The sequence below is a fragment of the Macaca nemestrina genome, chromosome 11, assembly GCF_043159975.1.
Source record: "Macaca nemestrina isolate mMacNem1 chromosome 11, mMacNem.hap1, whole genome shotgun sequence".
NCBI lineage: Eukaryota > Metazoa > Chordata > Mammalia > Primates > Cercopithecidae > Macaca > Macaca nemestrina.
In genome coordinates, this window is record NC_092135.1 from 139,714,547 (window position 1) to 139,739,631 (window position 25,085).

Consider the following 25,085-nt stretch of genomic DNA (forward strand, 5'->3'; position numbering starts at 1 on the left):
GAGCCACAGTGGCCGGCCTGTTTTCCAGTGATTCCTAATGAATGCACATAGCTCATGACCATTTCTGCCAACACGGCACTGGGCAAACGGGCCCTCTCATGGTCGGGGAGTTGCACGCACCCAACCTGTGTGCAGAGGCCTCTGCAGCTACACAGACGGCCCCGCAGGCTCCCACGACTGCCGTTATCACTCAGGGCCATCCCCATGGTCCCCACCAGCACATGTCTCAGCAGGGCTGCCAATGGGTGTCCCCGCATCCCTGCTTAGAATGCAGGCAGTGGCCTCCCATGGCCAGCACCCCCACCCCACAGGCCGGGCCTCACCTGTGTTCTGGGCGCTGACAAAGGCCACCTTGTTGGTGTCGGGCTTGAGGCGGATGAAGCCACACTCTCTGTGCATCGGCTTGCGCGTGTCCGGGTGGAAGGAGTTGAACCTGGATGGGAAGTTGGGGATGGGAAGCCTAGGCACTGGCCTCCAACATGGTGTGGGCTGCGTGGATGCCAGGACTATCCATGCTGCCCTCTAGATGGCTGTTCCAGCCACGCCTACACACCTGCCTGCCCCCACCACCACTCTGCTCATTTTGGCTGTGTCTGTCTTACCTGTTGACCCTCCACTCCTGAAGATGGGCTGCTCCAGCCACGCCCACACACCTGCCCGCCCCCTCCACCACTGTGCTCATTTTGGCTGGGTCTGTCTTACCTGCTGACCCTCTGCTCCTGAAGACAGGACTTGTTCTTAATCACCTCAGGGCATATCCTTGCCCTAGGCCCATTAGCCCAGGCCTCACACAGTGTCAACCCTAAGCATTCCCTTGCAGTAAACTTCACCCTAACACAACCTTTCTCTTTTGAGCTATGTTCTTGTGTAAGACTCTAATCAATTCCTACGGTAAGAAACACAACAGGTGCTGAGATACGGTATGGTTTCTTATCACCCTTCATCATTAGTGCAAATACTCAAGAGTAAAAGACAGGCGTGTACATCTTGAACTGAGGGCACAAACCCATGGCTTAGAAACTAACTCGCTGGTATGGTGACTCAGGGCTATAATCCCAGCAATTCCAGAGGCCCACTCAGGTAGATTTCTTGAGCCTAGGAATTTGAGACAGGGTTGGGCAACACAGACCCTATTTCTACAAAAATAAAGACAAAAAAAAAAAAAGCCTCATTTATCATTTCACCAACCTTATGAGTTTCTACAGGGACTCCGTCTCTGATTCTTAGAGATAATTTTTTTTTTTCTGACACTCAGGGCTGGTGTGCAGTGGCATGATCTCAGCTCACGCAACCTCTCCTTTTTGGGTTCAAGTGATTCTCCTGCCTCGGCCTCCCAAGTAGCTGGGATTACAGACATGCACCACCACACCCAGCTTTTTTTTTTTTTTTTTTTTTTTGAGATGGCATTTCTCTCTTGTTGCCCAGGCTAGAGTGCAATAGTGCAATCTTGGCTCACCGCAACCTCCGCCTCCCAGGATCAAGCGATTCTCCTGCCTCAACCTTCCCGAGTAGCTGGGATTACAGGAATGCGCCACCATACCCAGCTAGTTTTGTATTTTTAGTAGAGATCGGGTTTCTCCATGTTGGTCAGTCTGGTCTCAAACTCCCGACCTCAGGTGACCCGCCTGCCTTGGTCTCCCAAACTGCTGGGATTACAGCCGTGAGCCACCATGCCTGGCCACACACCCAGCTAATTTTTGTATTTTTTTTTAGCAGAGACACAATTTCACCACATTGGCCAGGCTGATCTCGGATTCCTGGGCTCAAGTGATCCACCCACCTCGGCCTCCCAAAGTGCTGGGATTACAGGCATGAGCTACTGCGCCTGGCCAAGATAAACTTCTGCTGGGCTAGGGATGGTGCTACACCTTACAGAATGGTGCATGCTCACTAACATAACCCTGACAAAGAAATACATTTATACCATACTCTAGGACACACACACACACACATATACCATCACATTTACTGAAATATATTTTCCATTCTGGTTCATTTTTCTTCGAATGCTAGTCACAAAATTGACTTTCTGACGTTTTAGTGGGTTATAATCTAGAGTTTAAAAAAGACTGCCTCGGTTCTGGGGTATTTTGTATTATCCAGAATTCTCACCTTTTGGTTTATGTGCAGATACATTACTTTGACCTCAACCATTCAATCAAGAATAATGTAAAAAGGTATGAAATATTTATAAAAACAATGAGATCTTCTAAAAGGGGACAGAGGGTATCAGAGCTGGGGGTCTGAGAGCCAGGTACCCAGCCCAGTTCTGAAACTGCTAGGCATTATACAAACAGTACCAAGTTGGATTAGTAAGATTCTTTTTTTTTTTTTTTTGAGACGGAGTCTCTCCCTATCACCCAGAGGCTGGAGTGCAGTGGTGCCATCTTGGCTCACTGCAAGCTCCGCCTCCCGGGTTCACACCATTCTCCTGACTCAGCCTCCCGAGTAGCTGGAACTACAGGTGCCCGCCACCACGCCCGGCTAATTTTTTTTTTATTTTTAGCAGAGACGGGGTTTCACTGTGTTAGCCAGGATGGTCTTGATCTCCTGACCTCGTGATCCGCCCGCTTCGGCCTCCCAAAGTGCTGGGATTACAGGCGTGAGCCACCAAGCCCGGCCCAGATTCTTAACATACAGTTATGTAATGGAGACTGAGGAGGGAAGAGTTTGCTTTTTATACTTTATTGCTGAAACTTTAAAAAAAACTGTGTATTACTTCTATGATTAGAAAATAAAAATACATCAACCATTCCCCATCCCTGGTGGCTCTCCTCTACTTCAGAGGCCTACATGGCTATCTCCCTAAAAGCAGGCAATTTCTCCAACTGTGGGGTGGAGGTGGTGGGAAGGGATAGAAGGACCTCAAGGGGCTTCTGCTTTCTTGTATGGTAAGAATATGAGAACCACATACTAACAGCTTCCTTGTGATCCCAAATAGGTCAGGGCGTATAAAATACAACTATGCACTATTATTTTCAGTAATACTGGGTGACTAATTTTTTCTTTTTTCTGAGACAAGGTTTCACTCTGTCACCCAGGTTGGAGTATAGTGGTATGATCACGGCTCACTGTAGCCTTGGCCCTCCCTGGGTTCAAGCAATCCTCCCACCTGAGTTTCTCGAGTAGCTGGGACTACAGGCATGTGTCACCACACCTGGCTAAATAAATAAATACTTATAGTAGAGACAAGGTATCACTCTGTTGCCCAGGCTGGTCTTGGGCAGAATGGTGCTGAGCTCAAGCAATCCTCCTGACTCGGCCTCCAAACTGCTGGGATTACAGGTATGAGCTACCACACTGGCCACGGTGATTAATTTTGATACACAAATTAAGTATATGCATTTGTTTTTATGTTTGGATTAATAAGCCTGTAATTTGGTGGTCAGCTTAATATCACCAAAAATATAACAAAACCAGAAAGTACCATTTTTACCAACTCTGTGCCTCAGTTGCACATTCAGGCAAGAGGATGCCTTTCTGAAATAGATGGACAAGTTCCTTTTACACCTTCCTGCTTGGCCTTTGTCTGTCTTTGATCAGTCTGGAATTATTTTCAGAGACCTAGGTGGCCCACGAGTCAAGCAGGGTGGGGTGGAGGGAGACAACTTACGAGAAGTTCAGCATGGGCTGGCCCACATGGGAGATGTGAACCTCTTCCAGGTACTGGAAGGGCTGCAGTGTGGGGTAGGTTCCGGCTCCAGGTGGGTCCGACAGCCAGGTGCCCAGCATCCAGGACAGTGGCTCCACCACTGGGTTCATCTTGGGGGGCTCTGAGGACAAAAGAATGAGACTTATCAGTGGCCTCCCTCCAGCAATGCCTTGCTGAGCTTTAAGCGGAATGCACGCTCCATATCGGCACTTGCTTCTGGTGGCCGCAGCTAATCCTGGAGGACCTGTCAAGAGGGGGAGAAAATGGCCAAACAACTGGCAAATGTCATACTGTGAGATCCAGCTTCAGAAGCCTCTACAGTCCCTGCAGAAAAAAGAGAACCAAGAGGTGCCAGGCAGGGCGCAAGCAAAGCCAGAGGCCTCGTGCCCCACAGCAAGGCTGAAAACAGCTCACACGGCAGGCACGGTGCCCTGGCGTGAGGAGTGTGTGAAGGAGACAAAGAGCACGAGGGAGAAAATGAAAAAGGGATGCAGGGTCTCAGAGCAGGAGAGCGTGAGGAGCCCAGGGGTAGGCGGGGCTTGAACGGAAAGTAAGATCTCACTTCCCTGAGGAGGGGCCGGGGCTTCGCAGTAGCCTGTGTAGTGGCCAGGAGACCCCTTTAGAAGGTTCCTGGAAGGGTTCAGTCTCTCATCCCACTAAGTGTGAGGGATGATGCCACGGGCCTGGAACTCAAAAGTGAGGGTGCTGAGAGGAACTCAGCAGGCAGGGGGTGCTGGGTTGGCTATTCTTCTGGGTGACCCCCAAAGGGACCCCTGCTTCCTGCCCCACTCAGCAAGGACTGGGTGCTCCCGAGCGGCTTTTCAGGATTCACTCACGTGACCCTCGTCCTGGCTGGATGCCTGGGCCCTGCTCTCACTCATTTTCTAAGGGAGACCTGTGCAGGGACCACAGGAAAGCCCCACCGCATGCTACCCACCAAGGGCGCTGGAAGAGGAGGACTGATCCCCAGAGGCAATCCCAAAGACCTTCTTCCCAGGCCTGCTTATCCCTCAAGTCTCAGTGCTTCAATTGACAGAACGGACACTGAACCCAGGAGCAGCAGCAGGGAGAGAAGCAGCTCTGTGGCCGCACGAGCCTCATCTACGAAGCCCAAAGACGCCCAAGCACAGAGACTGGCCCACACATAGGACTGACCCCCGGCGTCTCCTCCAGGCCCGCGCAAGCAGAAGACGGACTGGCAGGGACAGGATCAGGACTGACCCCCGGCATCTCCTCCAGGCCCGTGCAAGCAGAAGACGGACTGACAGGGACAGGATCAGGACTGGGTGCACAGGCCTGGCCTTGTTGGGGAGGAACAGGAGGCCAGTGTGGCTGGGGGAAGGAGATCCTTGCCCCTCAGGAGGGCCGTGACCTTGATTCTGAGCAAACAGAAGCCCTTGAGAGGGCTGAGTGGGAGGGACGAGGACTCTGATCACAACCACAGGAAGCCAGGGAGGGCAATGGCAAAAACCCTGGTGGCAGAGGAGGGTGGCCTGGGCCAGGTGGCCGTGGTGGAGGCAGTGGAAAGGACCTAGATTCTGGATCTATCTTGAAGGCAGAGCCACCCGGATGTGCTGATGGTCTGGATGTGAGAGAAGAAGGTAACTGAGGTTTCTGGCCTGAGCAACTGAGAAGACAAGTTACCATCAACAGAGAAAAGGAAGAGTAAGAAGAACCTTGGGAGGTGTGAAGCTTGCTGATTTTCTAACAGCAAAACTCAGTCACCTGGGATAGCCCAAGTCCTAAGATGGGCTAAACAAACACCGTAATTTCTCAGACAACCAGCTACAGCCTTGGAGAACCTTTCAGTTTGGTAGATTTTATGCAGCTCAGCACTGGAAAGAAAGAGGCTTTGGGCCGGGGGCGGTGGCTCACCCCTGTAATCCCAGCACTTTGGGACGCTGAGGCGGGTGGATTACTTGAGGTCAGGAATTTGAGACCAGCGTGGTCAACATGGTGAAACCTCGTTTCTATTAAAAACACAAAAATTAGCCAGGCATGGTGGCGGCGCCTGTAATCCCAGCTACTCCGGAGGCTGAGGCACAAGAATCGCTTGAACCCGGGACGCGGAGGTTGCAGTGAGCAGAGATCGCGCCACTGCACTCCAGCCTGGGTGACAACGTGAGACTTTGCCTCAACAACAACAACAAAAAAAAAAAAAAAAAAAGAAAAAAGAGAAGAAAAAGAAAGAGGCTTTGCAAACCTCGAGATTTTGGGCCGGCTCTCTGGCCTGTGCCAAGTGCACCCCACAGCCACGGCCACGGGGCTCTGACTCTCCTGGGACCGAGTAGACCCACTTCCACTGGCGAGCGCAGCCTGCACGGCAGCTGAACCCTGTGGGAAGCGGCACCTGGGCGCTGTGGAGCAGCGATCTCCACCCCTCACGCCCGAGTCCCCAGCACGGCCACTACCGGCGCCTGGGTCCCGAGGGCCCCGGGGAGGCCAAGGGACCTGGCAGCGCCCCCCAGGGTCCCAGTGAACAGGGGCGCCAGGGCCGCGGTACCGGGCGTGGCCTTCGCACTGCCCACGGGGCGGGACAGCTCCGGGCCAGGGTGAGGGGCGCGCGCCCCAAGTCCTGCCTCTGCTCCAGGGCGGCCCCCTCCAGCCTCCGCCGGCCCCGGCCCAGAAGCGCAGCCACGCCTCAGGCGCCGCAGCTCCGCCCCCTCTTGCGCCGGCAGGACCGGGTGGGCCGCGCTCGCCCCCTAGCGCCAGGGTCGCGCCACTGCGCCCTCCTTGGGAGCGGCGGGGGAGTCGGGGCGGAGGCTGGGCGGCGCGGGGCGGTGGGGCGCGCTCACTGGCTGCCACCTCACCTAGCAGGCGTCACAGGGCTCACTCAAGACCTCCAGCAAGGGCAGAGGCAGGAGCCTCGCCAGCCCCTACACAGATCACAGCGACCGCGCCCCTCGGCCCGCGAGCCCCCTCCACTCCTGCTTTCTGCCGGGGTCTCCTCCGGGTCCCCCATCTACTTGGCAGACGCCTCTCACCGGCACCCTCTGCCTCCCCACGGTCTTTCCGAACTCCCACCACCCACCGTGGAGTCCTCTCCAGGAGGCCCTGTCTGTCCTCCACCCAGCGCTCCTCAGAGGGGCCCGGAGAGGAGGAGCTCCTTAAATGGGGGAGAAAGACGGACAGAGCCAGGGACAGCCAGAGATGGGACAGGGACAGAGACAGAAAGACAGAGACAGAGAGAGACACGGGGATGGGGCCAGAGACAGAGCCAGGGCCGGAGACAGACAGAAAGGGATCTTTCTTTCTTCCTCAAACCTTTCTGGGGGTCTCCGAGGGGGAGACCCACAGCATTACTACCTTTCCCCCCAAGAATTTAAAAAAAAAAACAAAAATAACGAAAAACCTTTTCCCTGAACTTGATTTTCAGGGAAAATAGGTCACAGATACAACCCACAGCCACCAAAACACACATACGGATGCTGTGAGAAGCGGAGGGTCAGTGCCTCGCTGGAGGACAGGAGGGGCCTCTGGGAGCTGGGGCAGGGGTGGCCCCTGGGGAGAGGCCTCAGAGCCTGGCCTGGCTCAGAGACCTGGGGAGGAGGAGTGGGGAGCCCTGGACTTGGAGGCCTGGAGGCTCTTCTGGCCTCCGCTCTGCCACAGGGAGCTCCTGCAAACAGCAGGCCCAGGGCACCCCATGCGTCTGCCCAGGTGCCAAAGGGCCAGGCTGGCCTCCACGCAAGGCTGACCCCGCCCACCATCAAGAAGTAATGTGCCACTCTGAAAGAAAGGGGTGCTGCTGGCCAGGCGCAGTGGCTCATGCCTGTAATTCCAGCACTTTGGGAGGCCGAGACAGGTGGATCATCTGAGGTCAGGAGTTCGAGACCAGCCTGGCCAACATGGTGAAACCTCCGTCTCTACTAAAAATATAAAAAATTAGCCGGACGTGGTGGTGGGCACCTGTAGTCCTAGCTACTCGGGACGCTGAGGCAGGAGAATTGCTTGAACCCGGGAGGCAGAGGCTGCAGTGAGCCGAGACTGTGCCACTCCACTCCAGCCTGGGTGACAGGGTGAGACTCTGTCTCCAAAAAAAAAAAAAGAAAAGAGAAAACGGCGTGCTGCCCCTGAAGACCTTCTGCTCCTCCAGCGATGGACTGTAAGACACTGCCTGAGTTCAGAGATGGACAAAAGGTAACAAGACAACAAGAGCAATAAAACACACAAACTGCAAAATGTCGCTGGGGCAAAGGTGAAACTGAGAGACAGGGTCTTGCTCTGTCCCCCAGGCTGGAGGGCAGTGGCATGAATACAGTTCACTGTGGCCTCGACCACTGGGGCTCAAGTGATTCTCCCGCCTCAGCCTCCCGAGTAGTTGAATGAAGCTGCTCCATGAAGAAAGACCACTAACTAAACATGTAACAACTCAGGAGAGAAACGGCAAAGAAAGAGGAGAAGGTGAAACGTGACCTGGCAGAAGTTGAGAAAGTAAAAGAAAACAAGCCACCACCCAAATGAAGTGGAGACTGGAAGCAGTGCAGGGAGAAACAAACATTGGGAAACACAGAAGAACACAGAGGACAGAGATGAGTTTAAAAAAAGATAAAAGATAGAGAAATGGAAACAAAGTTAGAAGGACGGGAATGCCTGGCACACTGCTGATGGGAACGTGGACTGGCACAGCCTAGTGAAGGCCATCTGGCATGTGCTTGAGAGGTTAAGCGTGGAGCAGTGGCCCAGGACTGCCACTCCTGGAGACATGCGTACCCAGCAGAAATAACACACCTGTCTCCACAAGACGCTGCCCATGAATGTTTACAGCAGCACCATTCCCAACAGCCCCAAAGTGGAAACAACGCAGATGTCCGTCAACCAATGAGTAAACAAACTGCAGTAAATCCCATGAAATGTTATTTGGCCATAAAAATGAAGTACTAATATAAGCTGCAATTCAGATGACCCTTGACAACACGAAATGTGAAATCAGGCTCAAAAGAGCACACATTCTGCAATTCCATCTCTGTGAAAGGTGCGGAACACACACATCTACAGAGACAGTACAGGGGTTGGTGTTTCTCCACAGCCGCGTTCTGTGGCAGAAGATGCTAGAGCCACACGTAGAAGGCGCGGGAGGAGGGAAGGTGACTGGCAAGGACATTATATCTGGCCACAAATGGTCCCTCCGGACCACAGGCGCGTGAGCTGGCTCACTGACACATGCAGTGAGTGCGAACTACAAACTGGATTCTGAAAACCCAGTCCAAAAAGTCTTCAAATAATTCAATAATCTTATATTATCAGTGGTTGCCTGTTGAAATAATTTTTAGATAATATAGTGTTAAATAAAATACATTATTAAAATTGATTTCACTTGTTTCTTTTTACCTTTTTAGTGTGGCTGTTAGAAAATATTAAACTACATAAGAGACTCACTCTCTAGACCTTTTAGACAGTGCTGGAAGGGAGTTTTCAACCCTCAACACTGAGGGAGCTTTGTTTCTACGTCTTCTCCCTGAGGACATTACCAGCAGATAGATGTCATCAGGAGACAACAGGGAAATGATGCGGAAAGAAACCTCCGTAAACACTGAATGTACTCAGCCAGAAAAAAAAAAAAAAACGGTTACAGAAATTTTAAAAACTGGTTATAGGTGGTAGATGTCGGGTCATACAGGCATGACACTCAACTCCCAGGACCCGTGAAGGGGCGGAACTCCCCACTGGTCTTGTCCCTGACAGCTGACACCACAGAGGCTTACAAATGAAGTAGCAGTGGAAGATTTCATTTTAAAAACTAGGCCGGTCACAGTGGCTCACATCTGTAATCCCAGCACTTTGAGAGGCCAAGGAGGGTGGATCACCTGAGCTCAGGAGTTCGAGACCAGCCCAGGCAACACAGCGAAACCCTGTCTCTACCAGAACTACAAACAATTGGCTGGGCGTGGTGGCACGTGCCTGTGGTCCCAGCTACTCAGGAGGCTGAGGTGTGAGGATTGCTTGGGCCTGGGAGGCAGAGGTTGCAATGAGCCAAGATCACATCACTCCACTCCACTCCACTACTTGGGTAACAGAGCGAGACCCTGTCTCAGAGACAAAACAAAACAAAACAAAAAAAACTAAAACACAACAAGCATAATATAAAATAAGATGACAGAACCAAGACTGAAAATGCTTGAATTCACATATTAAAAAGCTTTTCAGGGCCGGGCATGATGGCTCACACCTATAATCTCAGCTCTTTGAGAGACCGAGGTGGGTGGATTGCTTGAGTCCAGAAGTTTGAGACCAGCCTGGGCAACATATTGAAACCCCATCTCTACTAGAAATACAAAAAAATTAGCCAGGCATGGTGGTGCGTGTCTGTAATCCCAGCTACTTGGGAGGGTAAGTGGGAAGAATCACCTGCACCCAGGAGGTTTAGGCTGCAGTGAGCCAAGACCGTGCCACTGCATTCCAGTCTGGGCAACTGGAATGACACCCTGCCTTGAAAAAAAAAAAAAAAGGGTTTTCAGATTGGACACAAAGACAGACCCTCTTCTGCTGTAGGTGAGAGACGCACCTAAAATAAAGCAATTCAGAGACATTCCAGAAAAGCTGGGCAATAAGCAATAAGCAATAAGGAAGCAGGCTTCCGATCTCACCATCACATACAATGCATGGAACTAGACAAAGAACGGCTCTTCCGAATGAAGGGCAGAATGCACAATGAAGACATAACCGCAAGGGATATTCCTGCACTAAGCATAGCAACATTTATAAAGCAGAAATTACTGATGACACACAAAGATGTCGAGAAAGAAACTAAATGAAATCACAGTTCACCTCTAAGTATGAATACAAATAAAATAAAATTCCCAAATAATATAATTAATAAGGTAGTTCTGACTGATACATATTGAACTCGGTAGCTTAAAAAAGGGAATACCGCCAGGCGTGGTGGCTCACACCTGTAATCCCAGCACTTTGGGAGGCTGAGGTGGGCAGATCACCTGAGGTCAGGAGTTCGAGACCAGCCTAACCAACATGGTGAAACCCCGTCTCTACTAAAAATACAAAAAAAATTAGCTGGACGTGGTGGCGCATGCCTGTAATCCCGGCTACTTGGGAGGCTGAGGCAGAATTGCTTGAACCTGGGAGGCGGAGGTTGCGGTGAGCCGAGATTGCACCATTGCACTCCAGCCTGGGTGACAAGAGCGAAACTCCGTCTCAAAAAACAAAACAAAACAAAACAAAACTAGGGAGTGCCTTCTTCAAGTTCCTCTGGAACAGTCATGCAAACTGGCCTTCTGGTCAAAGAAAGCCTGTAAGTTCCAGAAAGCAGAAAGAAGTCTGCTGTCTGATCACAATGCAGTGAGACTAAAAATGAAAGTGAATCTGGTGTCCTTTGAAAACACTGTGCTAAAAGAAAGAAGACAGCCGGGCATGGTGGCTCACGCCTGTAATCCCAGCACTTTGGGAGGCCGAGGCGGGTGAATCACGAGGTCAGGAGATTGAGACCATCCTGGCTAACACGGTGAAACCCCGTCTCTACTAAAAATACAAAATATTAGCCAGGAACGGTGGCGGGTGCCTGTAATCCCAGCTACTTAGGAGGCTGAGGCAGGAGAATGGCGTGAACTCAGGAGGTGGAGCTTGCAGTGAGCCGAGATGGCGCCACTGAACTCCAGCCTGGGCGACAGAGCAAGACTCTGTCTCAAAAAAAAAAAAAAAAAGAAAGAAAGAAGTCAGACAAAAATGTGTATATTCTATGATTACAACTGCATGAAATTCGAGGCCAGACAAAATGGATGGAGGGTGGGGGAATCTGAACAACAACAGGGAAGGGCTTGGCGGGAAGTGCAAAGGAGAACCTGGACCGCTGGGCATGGGTGTGGCTGCAGAGGCGCCTGCACCTGCCAAAACTCGCTGCAGGAACACCTAGGAGCTTATGTTCCACTTATGCGAATTATACCTCAATTAAAATGTTATAAAGAAAAGCCTCCCCAAACAAACTAGTATTTCAAAAAGCAGAAACCTAAAAGCATTTCGTCCCTAGAGTGCTCACTACGTTGCTACCGCAGCACAGGGTTCTGGGCAGCCTCAGAGCAGGGGATGTGGCAGGGAGTGGGGTCAGCCTCACAGCTCAGGGCCTTGGCTCCTGGCCCCAGGGTCTGCCGTCACTCAAGCTGCGGCCTCTACTGAAGATCTAATATTTCGAGAAAAGCCAGAAGCTGATTTGGGACTAAAATATACCAATTTCTAAACATCTGTTCAAATTAAAACAACACCACTGTGGTGTGAGCTGCATACCTTGGGGCGGGTGCAGAGGGCCGGCCAGAGAGGGCTTTTGGAGTCACACACAGTGCCCTGCCCGGTGCCTCCCGCCTCCCACCTCTCCTCTCTTCTCCCAGGCGGGAGTGGGGAGGCCACTGGCAGCCACCCAGCACATCCCCATGCCCCAAGCCCGCGGCTCCCGACATATCAGGAGAGCTCTTTGCTGCCCTCAGCCGTGTTTCTGAGCAGATTTCGCGTTCCTCAGGATGCTGGGGAGCTGGTTCTAGACACAGGCCCAGCCCAGCTGGCCCGGCAGCAGGGAGGGCACCCACGGGGACACACTCTGCCCCAGTCCTGCAGTGGGAGCGGCCCAGAGCCCCTGCCATGAGACGCCGGGGAGAACTCGGTCAGGGGCTGGCAAGCACAGGTGAGCACAGCTGGCTCCCCGGAAGAACTGGGCTTATCTGAAGTCTGGTCAAGTGGACCTGGACCGTCTGTTCCCTCAGGTGGGCCTGGACGGGCCAGCGCCTTTTATCTAGAAGGAGGACGTGGCCCGGGCTTTCTGCCTCAACCCTGCCTCGAAGACTACCCCAAGGGAGATGGATGTGACAGTGAGACTAGGGGTGTGGGTGGGGTGGAGATGGCCAGCAGCTGGCATTGCTGCCAGCCTGGAAGGGGACCAGTGACATCAGTGAGAAGGGCAGGTGCAGGTGCACGAGAGCTGAGGGCGAACCCTGGCGTCAGGACCGGAGAGGCCCACCACAGAGCGGGTGAACATTGGCGCCGGAGTAGGGGGTGGGAGGGTGTCCCGGTAAGAGCACGTTGGGAGAGGCTGCCTCAAACATTCTGGCTATAAGTGAGCTTTTGAGTACATTTTGCTACACGCATGCCACGTCAGGGAAGCAAGTCCCGCGGGCCCTGGAGAGGAGCTACCCTGCAGGCGGCTGCTGCTTCGGGTGCGCAGGGCCCACACCACACTTGGGAACAGGAGAGCACGCAGCACTTACGTGGCAATTTCTTTTTAAAAAGACCAGAGAATTCTAAGATGCTTCTGAAATTCAGAAGAAACGCTTTTGAGTAGAAAAAATAACATCTGACTGGAAAGGAAGGAGCACGTGGCTAAGCAGCTAGATAGAGGCTGAGGCTGAAGACTGGCCTCAGGAGGGAGCATCTAACGGCTGTGAGAAATACTTCCCATCCTGTCGCCCTCCTGGGTTGTTATTTGCTCTGAATCTTAAAGGAGTTTAATTTGGACAGGGACAACAGGTCGGGCAGTAAACAAGCAGGGGCGGCACCTCCTCCTGGCGGCCGTTCCCCCTGCACCCTCCACCACTTTGAGCTGCGCGGAACGTGGCAGCTCCCTAGCCACTGTCCCTCCTTGTTGTCACTGAAGCATGGGTGGGGGTGAGGACGACCAGTAAGAGAATTTTAGAATCCAAACATCAGCTTACATGAGTCTAGATATATATTAAGATCCATCAAACTGTGACCTCAATATCTGTGTTTTTTACCCTCTGTAAATTACACTTCATTAGAAAAAAATAAAATTTAAACGTGAAACAAAAAATATTATAAAGGACCTAGTCTATTTGTCACTTTCCAACTCTTTAAATAAACCAGACAGGCTTTTCTAGGCATTTCTTTTCTGATTTCATTTTTCTTTTATTAAAATTTCAACCAAAATGCAAAAACAAAAATTTAAATTTCCTGCAAGAAATTTAAATTTTCATTTTTTGGCCCAAGACACTGAAAGCAGGCTTACCCATCCCTAAGTTTTCTAAACTCCGGACACTCGTCAAGGTTCCTCAAGGTTGTTTTCTGCCAATTGACGGGAAATGTTTGCACCTGGCTCTTAATGGCTCTGCAGGAAGTGAATGCTAACTTTAAAGGGTGCATTCTGGGAACTGTAGTTCCACTATGAAAGAGCTTGTCTCAGAAGAAAGTAAGACAATGACAGCCCAAATCACAGAATTTGAGAGCTGGAAGGAGCTTTGGAGGTCAGGTGAATTTTATGAAAGAGGGACTGGCCAGAGGTCTGGGCGGAGTGAGGAGTGCGGCTTCTACCCTCAGTCTCCTCCACCGGCTACAGCTGAGGAAGGCAACGCCACAGAGCCAGGCACATCCTAAATGCTTTCTCTCTCCAGAGCAGTCCCTCTGGCCACCCCTGGCATGTCCTTTTCTGTCTCCCAGAGGCTGGCTGGCGACTCATCTTCACCTGGATGTGGAGGATCAGAGACTGTTCTTTCTCCTGGCAACTGGCCCGGGAACCCAGGACAGGAAGTGAGCAAATGCGCCCACTGGGACCTGGGGACGGCTCCTTCCTGGAGCTCCCACCCTCACATCTCTTTGTGTTAGTGACATGGTGTTTCCTGCCAAGGCACACAGAGAAAGGGACACTTACTGCTTAGTACAATAGGGTGCATGGAAGCTGAGGCTCCACGGCCGGCACCAGCTGTCCCAGGTGGGGAGGAGCTGTCTGGGAACACTATGATATGTTTGGGTCCACTGGAAAGGCACACCAGTAGGGAACTGTTGTTTTAAAGTGACATCAAGGCCCTCAACTTATCAACCATGAAATGGAAGGAGTTGCACGCACAGGGGAAAAACAGAAATCATAATGGAGAGAAAATACAGCAAGTATTTCTATAAAATAAAAAAAGGACACAAAGTGGGTACAAATAATTTGCAGATGTTATGTTTGATTACCTCGTTAATCTGAGTCTCAACTGAAGAACTATTAGAATTTACAAGTGAATTTGATAAGATGGCCGATTACTAAAATGGGTAGCTTTCCCACACACTAGTAATAACTGAAAAATAATGGTTGGGGAGTAAGCTTCCAGTTTCAACTCTCGCATGTAAAGAGCTTAGGAGTCATATACCATAGCCTTACAACAGCAAAAAACAAACAAACAAACACTGAAAGAAATGAAAATCAACAACTTTTCCTGGATCCAAAAGGAAGTGAGGTTACAAACGTCTCTCCTGCCACAGAGAAAAGCAGTGAGATCAGCTCACGTGGAGCAGAAACTACCGTCTACAGGAGACGGAACTGGTGGGAACTTGATTTGGACAAAATGCTGGAGGGTGAACACGGCAGGTGTGAGAATCTCCTGGGGTCCCACATTTTCATGGGTTTTACCCCCAGGAACCCCATCAGGTTCTCCCCATGAAAAGCCAAGAAAAAAAAAAAATCACCTCATGTCTCTGGAGGAGAAGGGGGAGGTGACTACCTTGAAATAAGCCCAGAGCATTCTCCAGGCAAAGGCCTGCTCTGCAGTGAGGCCGACTTCACCAGGAACTCATCTCAGCTGGGGAAGGGCATTTCACCACTCCAGCCCTGCCCGTCTCCCGTCTCACCCAAGCAGGAAGGAGAAAGGGAAGGACACATGTGAAGGTCACAGCTCAGGGACATGGGCCACTAACAGGCTTAAATCGAGTCACAAGCTGGAGCCTGCGTCCTCTCCCAGCCCTGCAGGCTCCAGCATTACATCCTGGGTGGGAATGGCAAAGGCCCAGGTGCAGGCTGTGGAAGGCAAGCTCAGAGAAACTCCACGACAACAGGGAGACAGAACAAGGACACTCAAGGAATTTTACAGGCGCTGCAGGATTAAACACAGCTGACTGCCAGCCAGGTTAAGGGGATGCCTTCCAATGAAGGCCACTTACTTCACCTTCAGTCACGCAGCACTTACTGATGGGGCATGCATTGACAAATGCGTCATGAGGCAAGTTCATCATTGTACAAACGTCACAGAGTGCACTTACCGCGTACCGCGCACCTAGGCTGTATGGCAGAGCCTGTGCTCCCAGGTTACACACCACGGCGTGTTACTGAATACTGTAGGCAGTTGTAACACAGTGCCAAGTGTGTGTGTTCCTAAAACACGTCTAAACATAGAAAACCTACAGTAAAAATACGGTGTAAGAGACAATGAACGGTACACCTGCACAGGGCACTTACCAGCGTTGCAGTGTGCAGCGCTGGCAGTTGCTCTGGGTGAGTCGGTGAGTGAGGGGTGAGTCAGTGTGAAGGCCTGGGAGATGACGGTACACTACGGTAGATTTTCTACACACTGCACACTGAGGCTACACTAAATTGATTTAAAAAAAAATTGTAGGCCGGGCGCGGTGGCTCAAGCCTGTAATCCCAGCACTGTGGGAGGCCGAGATGGGTGGATCACGAGGTCAGGAGATCGAGACCATCCTGGCTAACATGGTGAAACCCCGTCTCTACTAAAAAATACAAAAAACTAGCCGGGCGCGGTGGCGGGCGCCTGTAGTCCCAGCTACTCCGGAGGCTGAGGCAGGAGAATGGCGTGAACCCGGGAGGCGGAGCTTGCAGTGAGCTGAGATCCGGCCACTGCACTCCAGCCTGGGTGGCAGAGCAAGACTCCGTCTCAAAAAAAAAAAAAAAAAAAATTGTACTATGATGTTACAATGGCTACAAGGCTGAGGCAGGAGAATTACTTGAACCTGGGAGGTGGAGCTTGTAGTGAGCTGAGATGGCGCCACTGCATTCCAGCTTAGGCGACATAGCAAGACTCCATCTCAAAAAAAAAAACAAAAACAAAAATTACAGACAAATATGTCTCATGAACACAGATGAAAAATCTTTAACGAAACATTAGCCACTGAATAAAAAAAATGTATAAAAAGAATTAAATGCCATGACCCAGTGGGATCTACTCCAGGTATGCAAGGCTGGCTCCGTGCTCTAAAATCGATTAACGTAACCCGTCACATCAACAGGCAAATCATCTGACCATAAATCACAGGATCACATTAATAGGTGCAAAAAAATCATCTGACACATTCCAACATCCTATTCATGATAACAGCTCTCAGCAACAGGAATAAATGGGAATTTTGTCAACTGGATAAAGGACATATAAAAAAACTACTGCTTGGTGGCTCACGCCTGTAATCCCAGCACTTTGGGAGGCCGAGGCAGGCAGATCACGAGGTCCGGAGATCAAGACCAGCCTGGCCAACATGTCTCTACTAAACCCTGTCTCTACTAAAAATACAAAAATTAGCTGGACGTGGTGGCACACGCCTGTAATCCCAGCTACTCGAGAGGCTGAGGCAGGGGAATCCCTTTAACCAGGGAGTCGGCGGTTGCAGATCTCACCATTGCATTCCAGCCTAGGTAACAAAAGCGACACTACGTCCAAAAAAAAAAAAAAAAAAAAGCAAAACAAAACAAAAAAACAAAGAACCAAACAACAACAAACACTACAGCTAACATCGTAAGAAGGAAAAAAAGTTATTCTTTCTACTATCTCTTAACACTTTTTTTTTTTTTTTTGAGACGGAGTCTCACTCTGTCACCCAGGCTGGAGGGCAGTGGCGTGATCTCCACTCACTGCAAGCTCCGCCTCCTGGGTTCAAGTGATCCTCCTGCCTCAGCCTCCTGAGAAGCTGGGATTACAGGTGTGAGCCACTGTGCCCAGCCCTTTATTTTTATTTTATTATTATTTTTTGAGATGGAGTCTTACTCTGTCGCCTAGGTGAGAGTGCAATGGTGTAATCTCAGATTACAGGCATGTGCCACTACGCCCAACTAATGTTTGTATTTTTAGTAGAGGCGGTGTTTCACCCTGTTGGCCAGGCTGGTCTCAAACTCTTGACCTCAAGTGATCCGCCTGCCTCGGCCTCCCAAAGTGTTGGGATTACAGGCGTGAGTCACTGAGCCCAGCTAATCTGGATTTTTGAACAACTTTTTATTGTGAAAAATCTTGAACATTACAAATTAAACAGAATAGTGTAATAAACCCATACACCTGTCCCTAGTTTCACCATTTATCACTCTTCTGACATTCTCGTTTTGTCTGCACTTCTCCCAACTCTTCACCTTCCATTTATTATTTATTAACAGATTGTTTTTAGGACAGAAAAATCCAGTGGGTAGTACAGAGAATTCACCCTCTCACCCTGTCCTGTTCCCCTACTATTAACGTCTTGCATTAGTGTGGTATGTGTCTCTCAAGTTATGAACAAATACTGATACATTGTTACAAACAGGGTCCACGGTTTACATCAAGGTTCACTTGTTTTGTACTTGGATTTTGAAAATCCAGATTTCAAGAATTATCTGTAGATAATGAATCCATAAAGCAATGAAAAGAAAACAGATTTTGAAGCAAGTGTTACATTACTGAACTTAGGAAACAGGTGAATAATATTTAACAGGGGTTGGTATCCTTACTATATCAAGAACATTTATAACTCAGTGGACAAGCAAGACCACAAACATGTGGTTCATAGAAGTGCTAATAATGTATCCTCGCGGAATCCCGGTGGAGAAGAGAACCACGCCCACAGAACGCCAGCGGGCAGAGCCTCTGAAGGGTGGCTTGGACCAACCTCTTAAGCCCACTGGCCTGGATCCTTCAGTTTGGGGAACCTGCCCAAAAGTAGACACTGGCTAAAGACAACGAGCTGAATAGAAGTGTGTAGCCCTTTCCACGTAAATCCCTAAAGAATGACCCAAAGTTTCTGTCAGTGAAGAACAAATCCACATGGGCAGCAAGAACCACAGAGAATGCGGACCCTGGGGCCCGCGATACAGGCGGCAACCCTGGGGAGAGGGCGTCCTCTCCCCACCACACCCTCGCTCCTGACACCCCTGTACCCATGCTGCACACCCAGCCGTGGCCTGGTCTCACCTTTGGAGGGGCACAGGGCATGCGGGGTGGTGCCTGCGCCTGTCTCTTGCTCTCAGGGGCCTGGCCCTGCACGGCCCTCCCCACTGACACACTCTCCCTGGAGCCACACTCCCTCTGGCTACTGTCTACTTGCCTCACTCTTCACTGCCAAACCTGGCCCTGACCCCTCATCACTGGCCCCGACCCCTCATCACTGGCCCCCTCTCCGCCCAGCTCCACCGGCCTCTCCAGTGAGATTCCAGTCACCAGTGACCCTGGGAGCGCGTCCAGCCCCCTTCTCTCCATTGTCCTGGGGCACATTCAGCCCCCTTCTCTCCATTCTGATCAGAGTAGCACCCAGCACAGCGGGCACCCTTCTTTCCTGAATGACCCCTCGGCCTTCCCCTAGACCCACCTCGGCTGCCCCTCTCTCAGCGAGGCCTGCTCCTGGGCCGGGCACTGGAGCCCAGCCTAGAACCACACTAGACCCCAAGGCTTCAAACACCTCTGCCCTCCACCCCCACACTCACATGCCCAATTCCCAGAGGCCAGCTGCTGGCCTCGGACTGTTCAAACCCCGGCCTCAGCACCCAAGAGCATCTCAAACTCTGTTCCTCCCCCCATCTCTTTCTCCTCCGCAAAAGTCTCTCCCACTCAGCATCTTCCAGGTATTCAGGCCTAATCCCTGTAGCTGGCCTGCTGCTCTTTCGCTTCTCAACCCCCTGAACCCAGCCAGTCCTCCAGCACTGCGACCACCGCCACTCCCTCTCTAAAGTCTGAGCCATCGCCAGCTACCCTGGGACTGCCACAACAGTCACCAGCACCCCCCTTAAAACCGTACTGGAATAGGAATTTTTTTTTTAAAGTCATGGCTGGGTGTGGTGGCTCACCTGGCCAACGTGGCGAAACCCCGTCTCTCCAAAAAAAAAAAAAATACAAAAAATTAGCCGGGCGTGATGGCACACACCTATAGTCCCAGCTACTCAGGAGGCTCAGGTGAGAGGATCGCTTGAGCCCAGGGGGTCGTGGCCGCAGTAAGCCGAGATCATGCCACTGCACTCCAGTCTGAGATTGTCTCAAAAAAAAAAAAAAAAAAGTCATTAAATACTGCCAAAAAGGAGAGGAAATTTGGATACAATAAACAATAGTAAGTGAAGTGGCCAGTAAAATGTACACTTCAATCTAATAATCATGGTTGCTTGATGGAGGAATAAGAAGTACCTGGAACTAAGATGACATACAGCCTCCACCTAGGGAGGGTGGCACACAGGACCGATCAGCTCTCAACAATGACACAAAGAGGGGCTCACATGTTTGTTTTTAAAACTGAAAGATGGGCTGGGCACAGTGGCTCACAATTGCAAACCCAGAGCTTTGGGAGGCTGAGACAGGAAGATCACTTGAAGCCAAGGGTTCAAGACCAGCCCAGGCAACATAGTAAGATTCCATTGCTACAAAAAATTTAAAAAATTAGCCAGATGTGGTGGTATGCACCTGTAGTCCCAGCTACTTGGGAGGCTGAGGTGGGAGGATCGCTTGAGCCTAGGAGGTCAAGGCTGCAATGAGCTGTGACAGCACCACTGCACTCCAGCCTGGGTGACAGAGCAAAGCTCTGTCTCTTAAAAAAAGAAAAAAAGAAAAAAAAAGAAAAAAAAGAAAAAATTGAAACATACCCACTAGAAGAAGAGTAAGAAAATGGTGAGAAAACCTAACAAAAAATAAAAAGGTAGGCCCGAATTCTCACTTACCAATAATCACAATTATAAATGATTACTCTACAAAAAGACTGGATTGAGTTAAAAATATAACTATAAAATAAGATGAAAAGGTTGAAAATAAGGAAATGAAGAAATAAGACTTTAAATGGGGCAAAAAGGGGTTTCTTGTGTTGGTAACAGGAAAACTTACGCACCAAACAGCATGGGCTTGAGGCAGAAAGCAACTCTTGGACATACAAGCAGAAATGGGCACCTCCAGAACCACAGGGGAGGCCACCTCCCCTTCCTCAGCCATCAGCAGACCGAGGGCCCGGCCTGACAAGAAGCTAGGGAACGCTCTGTCTGCTGACTAATGCAAGTAAGCAAGTGCCCAGCTTCAGGTGGGAACGATGTAACCAGGGAGTGATGAGGACCCATTCTTCCAGCCCCACACTGCAACAGTCACAAAAAGGGACTGTGTGAGCCACTGTGAAGTCTCAAAGGATTCCAAAAAGCAGAGCTCCTTCAGACCTCACCATTAGACCCTAATGCAATCAAATTTTAAAATAACTACAAAAAAATTAGCTCCCCTCCCCCAATCTGTGTGCACTTAAAAATCTGTCAACACCCTTTTAAATAGCCACAGGGTTAAAGGGGGCATCAAGGCTGGAATTACAAACGACTCAGAAATGAACAGCAACAAAAGCAGAGAGAGGCAGAGCTATGGCGCATAGCCCAAGGAACAGAAGAGCCACAGCCTCCATTGCAGGGTTAAGGAACATGCCAGGAACCAGAACTACAAGGAAAAAACCCAAGAAAGTAAAAAGACGTAAGGATTAACGAGCATAAACAACAACTCAGAGACACAAAGGGCTGGCTGTTTGGAAAAACCTGTAATGGCGACAAACTTCGGTAAGTTTAACCAAGAGGAACAGAGAGAAGGTGTCAAAAGCAACATCACCTCTGATAACTACAAACAGCTTTAAAATTCAGACAGAAGTTGGGAGGCCGAGGCAGGCGGATCACCTGCGTTTAGGAGTTCGAGACCAGCCTGACCAACCTGTCTCTACTAAAAATACAAAATTAGCTGGGTGTGATGGCACATGCCTGTAATCCCAGCTACTAGGGAGGCTGAGGCAGGAGAATTGCTTGAACCCAGGATGTGGAGGTTGTGGTGAGCCAAGATCGCACCATTGTACTCTAGCCTGGGCAACAAGAGCAAAACTCCATCTCGGGGAAAAAAAAATTCCGAGGGACGGCCTGGTGCAGTGGCTCACACTTGTAGCCAACATGGTGAAACCTCATCTCTACTAAAAATACAAAAATTTGCCGGGTGTGGTGATGGGTGCCTGTAATCCCAGCTACTTGGGAGGCTGAGGTAGGAGAATTGCTTGAACCCAGGAGGCAGAGGTTGCAGTTAGCTGAGATCTCACCACTGCACTCCAGCCCAGGCAACAGAGTGAGATGCTGTCTTAAAAAATAAAATAAAATAAAATTCCAAGAGAAAATAGTATACAATTTCAACCTGAGAATCCGAAAATCTAGATTTGACCTGAAAATCTGGGTTAGCAGCACTCAGTGGCCGCGTTCCTCCTCCCGGGACGCATCGAGAATGGGCTTTGTTTTTGGTTGTGCTAATGGCTGTTCCCCTGGGGATCCAGGAGGCCCTGAAAATCTTGTCCCACTATCATATACTTATTGACAAACATTGATCCAGATGAAATCAACAATGTGGTAGGAAAATGGTTTTCCTATGTATATGACAGGCAAAGGAAACCATCCGCCATATGTAAGTATCGAGAAACCAATTTTAAGAAGCATTTAACAGTAAAATGGGGGAAAAAACAGAAATAGAGCTAATAAACATATAAAGATTACACAGGAAATTTTGTTTTTTGAGACAGGGTCTCACTGTCACCTAGGCTGGAGTGCAGTGGTGCCATCACAGCTCACTACAGCCTTGACCTCCCAGGCTCGAGCTATCCTTCTGCCTCAGTCTCCCAAGTAGTTGGTTCAGGCGTGCACCATGATACTCAGCAAATTTTAAAATTATTTATAGAGATGGGGTCTCCCTGACGGAGCTTTCAGTGAGCTGAGATCGTACCACTGAACTCCAGCCTGGGTGACAGAGCAAGACTCAGTCTCAGAAAAAAAAAAAAAAAGAGATGGGGTCTCCCTAGGTTGCCCAGGCTGGTTTGAACTTCTGGACTCAAGTAATCTTCCCTCTTTGGCCTCCCAAAGTGCTGGGATTACAGGCATGAGCTACTGTGCCTGACTTATACACCAAATTTTTAATAACAACAAGCAATAAAACTTGGGAGGTAGGTAAGAAACAAGATTTTTTACCACTTTTTAGTCTATTTTTCTGCAGTTTTAATTTTTGCAATAGAGAATGTATTGTATTTCTTTTTTTTTTTTTTGAGACAGAGTTGGGCTTTGTTACCCAGGCCGGAGTGCAGTGGCGCCATCTCGGCTCACTGCAACCTCTGCCTCCCAGGTTCGAGCTGTTCTCCTGCCTCAGCCTCCTGAGTAGCTGGGATTACAGGAGTGTGCACCACGCCCAGCTGAGAATGTATTTCAACAGATGTGTGTGGTTTTTTTTTTTTTTTTTTGAGACACAGTCTTACTCTGTCACCCGGGCCAGAGTGAAGTGGTGCAATCCTGGCTCACAGCAACCTCTGCGTCCCAGGTTCAAGTGATCCACCTGCCCCAGCCTCCCCAATAACTGGGATTACAGGCGTGCACCACCATGTGCAGCTAATTTTTGTATGTTTTAGTAGTATCTTTTTCTGTTTCACTATATTGGCCAGGCTGGTCTCGAACTCCTGACCTCAAGTGATTTGCCCCTCTCAGCCCCGCAAAGTGCTGGGAAGACAGATTTGAGCCACCGAACCCAGCCTCAAGGGATGTTTTAATTGAATAGATGTTAAATAATTATTAAAGTTCATGATGATTTAACTTCAAAGATATTCATCAAAACGTAAACGGAAAAAACCTCCTCATGATTTTAACAGTTTCTGATATTTGCTTTTTCTGAGAGTTTACTCTCTTATTTTCTATCTAGCTCCTAACTCATCTGGAATTTCTGTTGTGTAAGGTATGAAACAGAAGCTATCTTTCCCTGTGCACTCTCCACGGAGGCGTTCAGGTGCTCCCAGCTGACGCGCGCTGCCTGCTTCCTTCAGGGCCTACATCCCTATACACACACATGTCTCTTGCGGGACCGGGTGCAGTGAGGCCTGCTTTCTAACCCGGGTTCCCTCATCTACAAGGTGTGGCTACGACCAGAGCCGCCTCCTGAGAGCGCAGGGAGATTGCGACGCACCCCGCACCCCTCCGCCTCCACCCCAAGAAATGCTCAGGGGACATTGGCCACGTTGCAGAGAAACCCCTCCTAACGGGGCCTCCTGAGAGCGGCAGGGAGATTGCGACGCACCCCGCACCCCCCGCCTCCGCCCCAAGAAATGCTCAGGGGACACTGGCCACGTTGCAGAGAAACCCCTCCTAACGGGAAGGGAGCATGGGTACGCGAGGCTCCGGTACTGACCGCGGCTGGGCGACAGCAGGCCACTCGGGTAGGGGACGCTCACTCTCCTCAGCTCGTCCAGCTTCTCCTGTAGCTTCCGCACCTGGCTGTCGGAGCGGCTGACCCTCTGCCGCAGGCTCTTCAGCTCGCCGTTCTTCTTCTCCACCTGCTCCCGCAGGCAGCACACCTGGCTCTTGTTCTGCCGGGAGGAGAAGCAGTAGGAGTGCAGTGAGTCGATAAGCTTGCAAGCCCCCGACGCCGACAGGATGACCTCGTTGATGGACATGGGGCTGGCGTCGCTGTGCTGGCTCTGCACGGCTTCCGTGGCTGGCTTTGGGGTGACGTCGGCGGGAGGGGCGGAGGGGCTCTGGGAAGGCTTCTGCGGTGTCGCGGTAAGTGATGAGCCGGGGGGACTCTGGGCCAGGCCCTTGTCGGGCCCCAGGCTGCTCCCACTGCAGCTTGGTTCCACATCTTTCTTCGGCCTCTTGCGGTCAATGGGCTCTCGGGGGACAGATGGCCTTTCTCGGGTGTGCTTGGAGGAGAAACTGTACGAATGAAGTGAGCCAATAAATTTGCACGCCCCAGATCCTGGGGGCGTAAAGTCATCCATGGAAATGCCACTCTTATCTGCCACGCCCCCTTCGATGGAGGGGGTGGTGCTCTCATCGCCAGCATCTGTGGCAGACACTTCTGCTTTTCCCTGGCTGCCTGCCACCGTGGTGGCCAGTCCGTCTCCTGGAGTTCGTTCCAAGGCTTGCTGGGCCTGCTCCTGGCTGGCGGCTTCCTGGGCCGCCCTGGGTGCGGCTTCACCCTGCAGAGCAGCTCGCTTCAACCTGCGGGACTCTGGCTTGGCCATCGGGTTTCCACTCGAGGACGGTGACCAACCTGTAGCTCCTCTGCCGGTGGCGGCGCTCGAGTGTCCCCTCACACCCCCTGTGGCCTTGCTGGCATCTTTCCTCCGGGTGCGGCCATGGCCTCCAGCCCCCCTCTTCTTCTCAGTCAGGTGGAAGATGGATGGCACAGCTGTGGGCTTCAGCAGGCGATGCTGGTCCTCCAGCCTCTTGGAGAAGCTGTCTTTGGTGAAATGCTCACTACAGAGAAATGAATACTTAGTGGGAGTCCAGTTATCCCTCTGAACAGCTTTTAACCATTGGATTAGACGTTTTGAGTCCTTTAGCGGGAACCTACGGGACAAACGACAAAGTAATTAGAAATAATTAAATGTCTCCCCTTAAAATAATCAAGTGTAAAAGCAAAACAAGTATTTTTGCAAGCACCCTAAGCTGTATTGAATTCATCCACTTAAAAAAATACTTCAAAAAAATTTAAGAAACATCTTCTACTGGAGTAGAAATCTGAAAGAC

General features: G+C 50.6%; 1 protein-coding gene across 2 annotated transcripts in view; it reads right to left on the reverse strand.

The window, feature by feature from the left end:
* The window catches only part of LOC105473757 (THAP domain containing 4), a 45,664-nt gene that overhangs the window by 17,372 nt on the left and 3,207 nt on the right, over nucleotides 1–25,085 (reverse strand). Inside the window, exons 2-4 of one of the 2 annotated variants that reach the window (XM_071073781.1) lie at nucleotides 23,743–24,905; nucleotides 3,614–3,773; nucleotides 324–433 (exon numbers count right to left, since the gene is read on the reverse strand). In XM_071073781.1, coding sequence (XP_070929882.1) covers nucleotides 324–433; nucleotides 3,614–3,773; nucleotides 23,743–24,905 — 1,433 coding nt within the window. Of the gene's footprint in view, nucleotides 1–323; nucleotides 434–3,613; nucleotides 3,774–13,610; nucleotides 13,715–23,742; nucleotides 24,906–25,085 lie in introns of those variants that run through there. The other variant, XM_011727731.2, reaches the window with a different exon arrangement.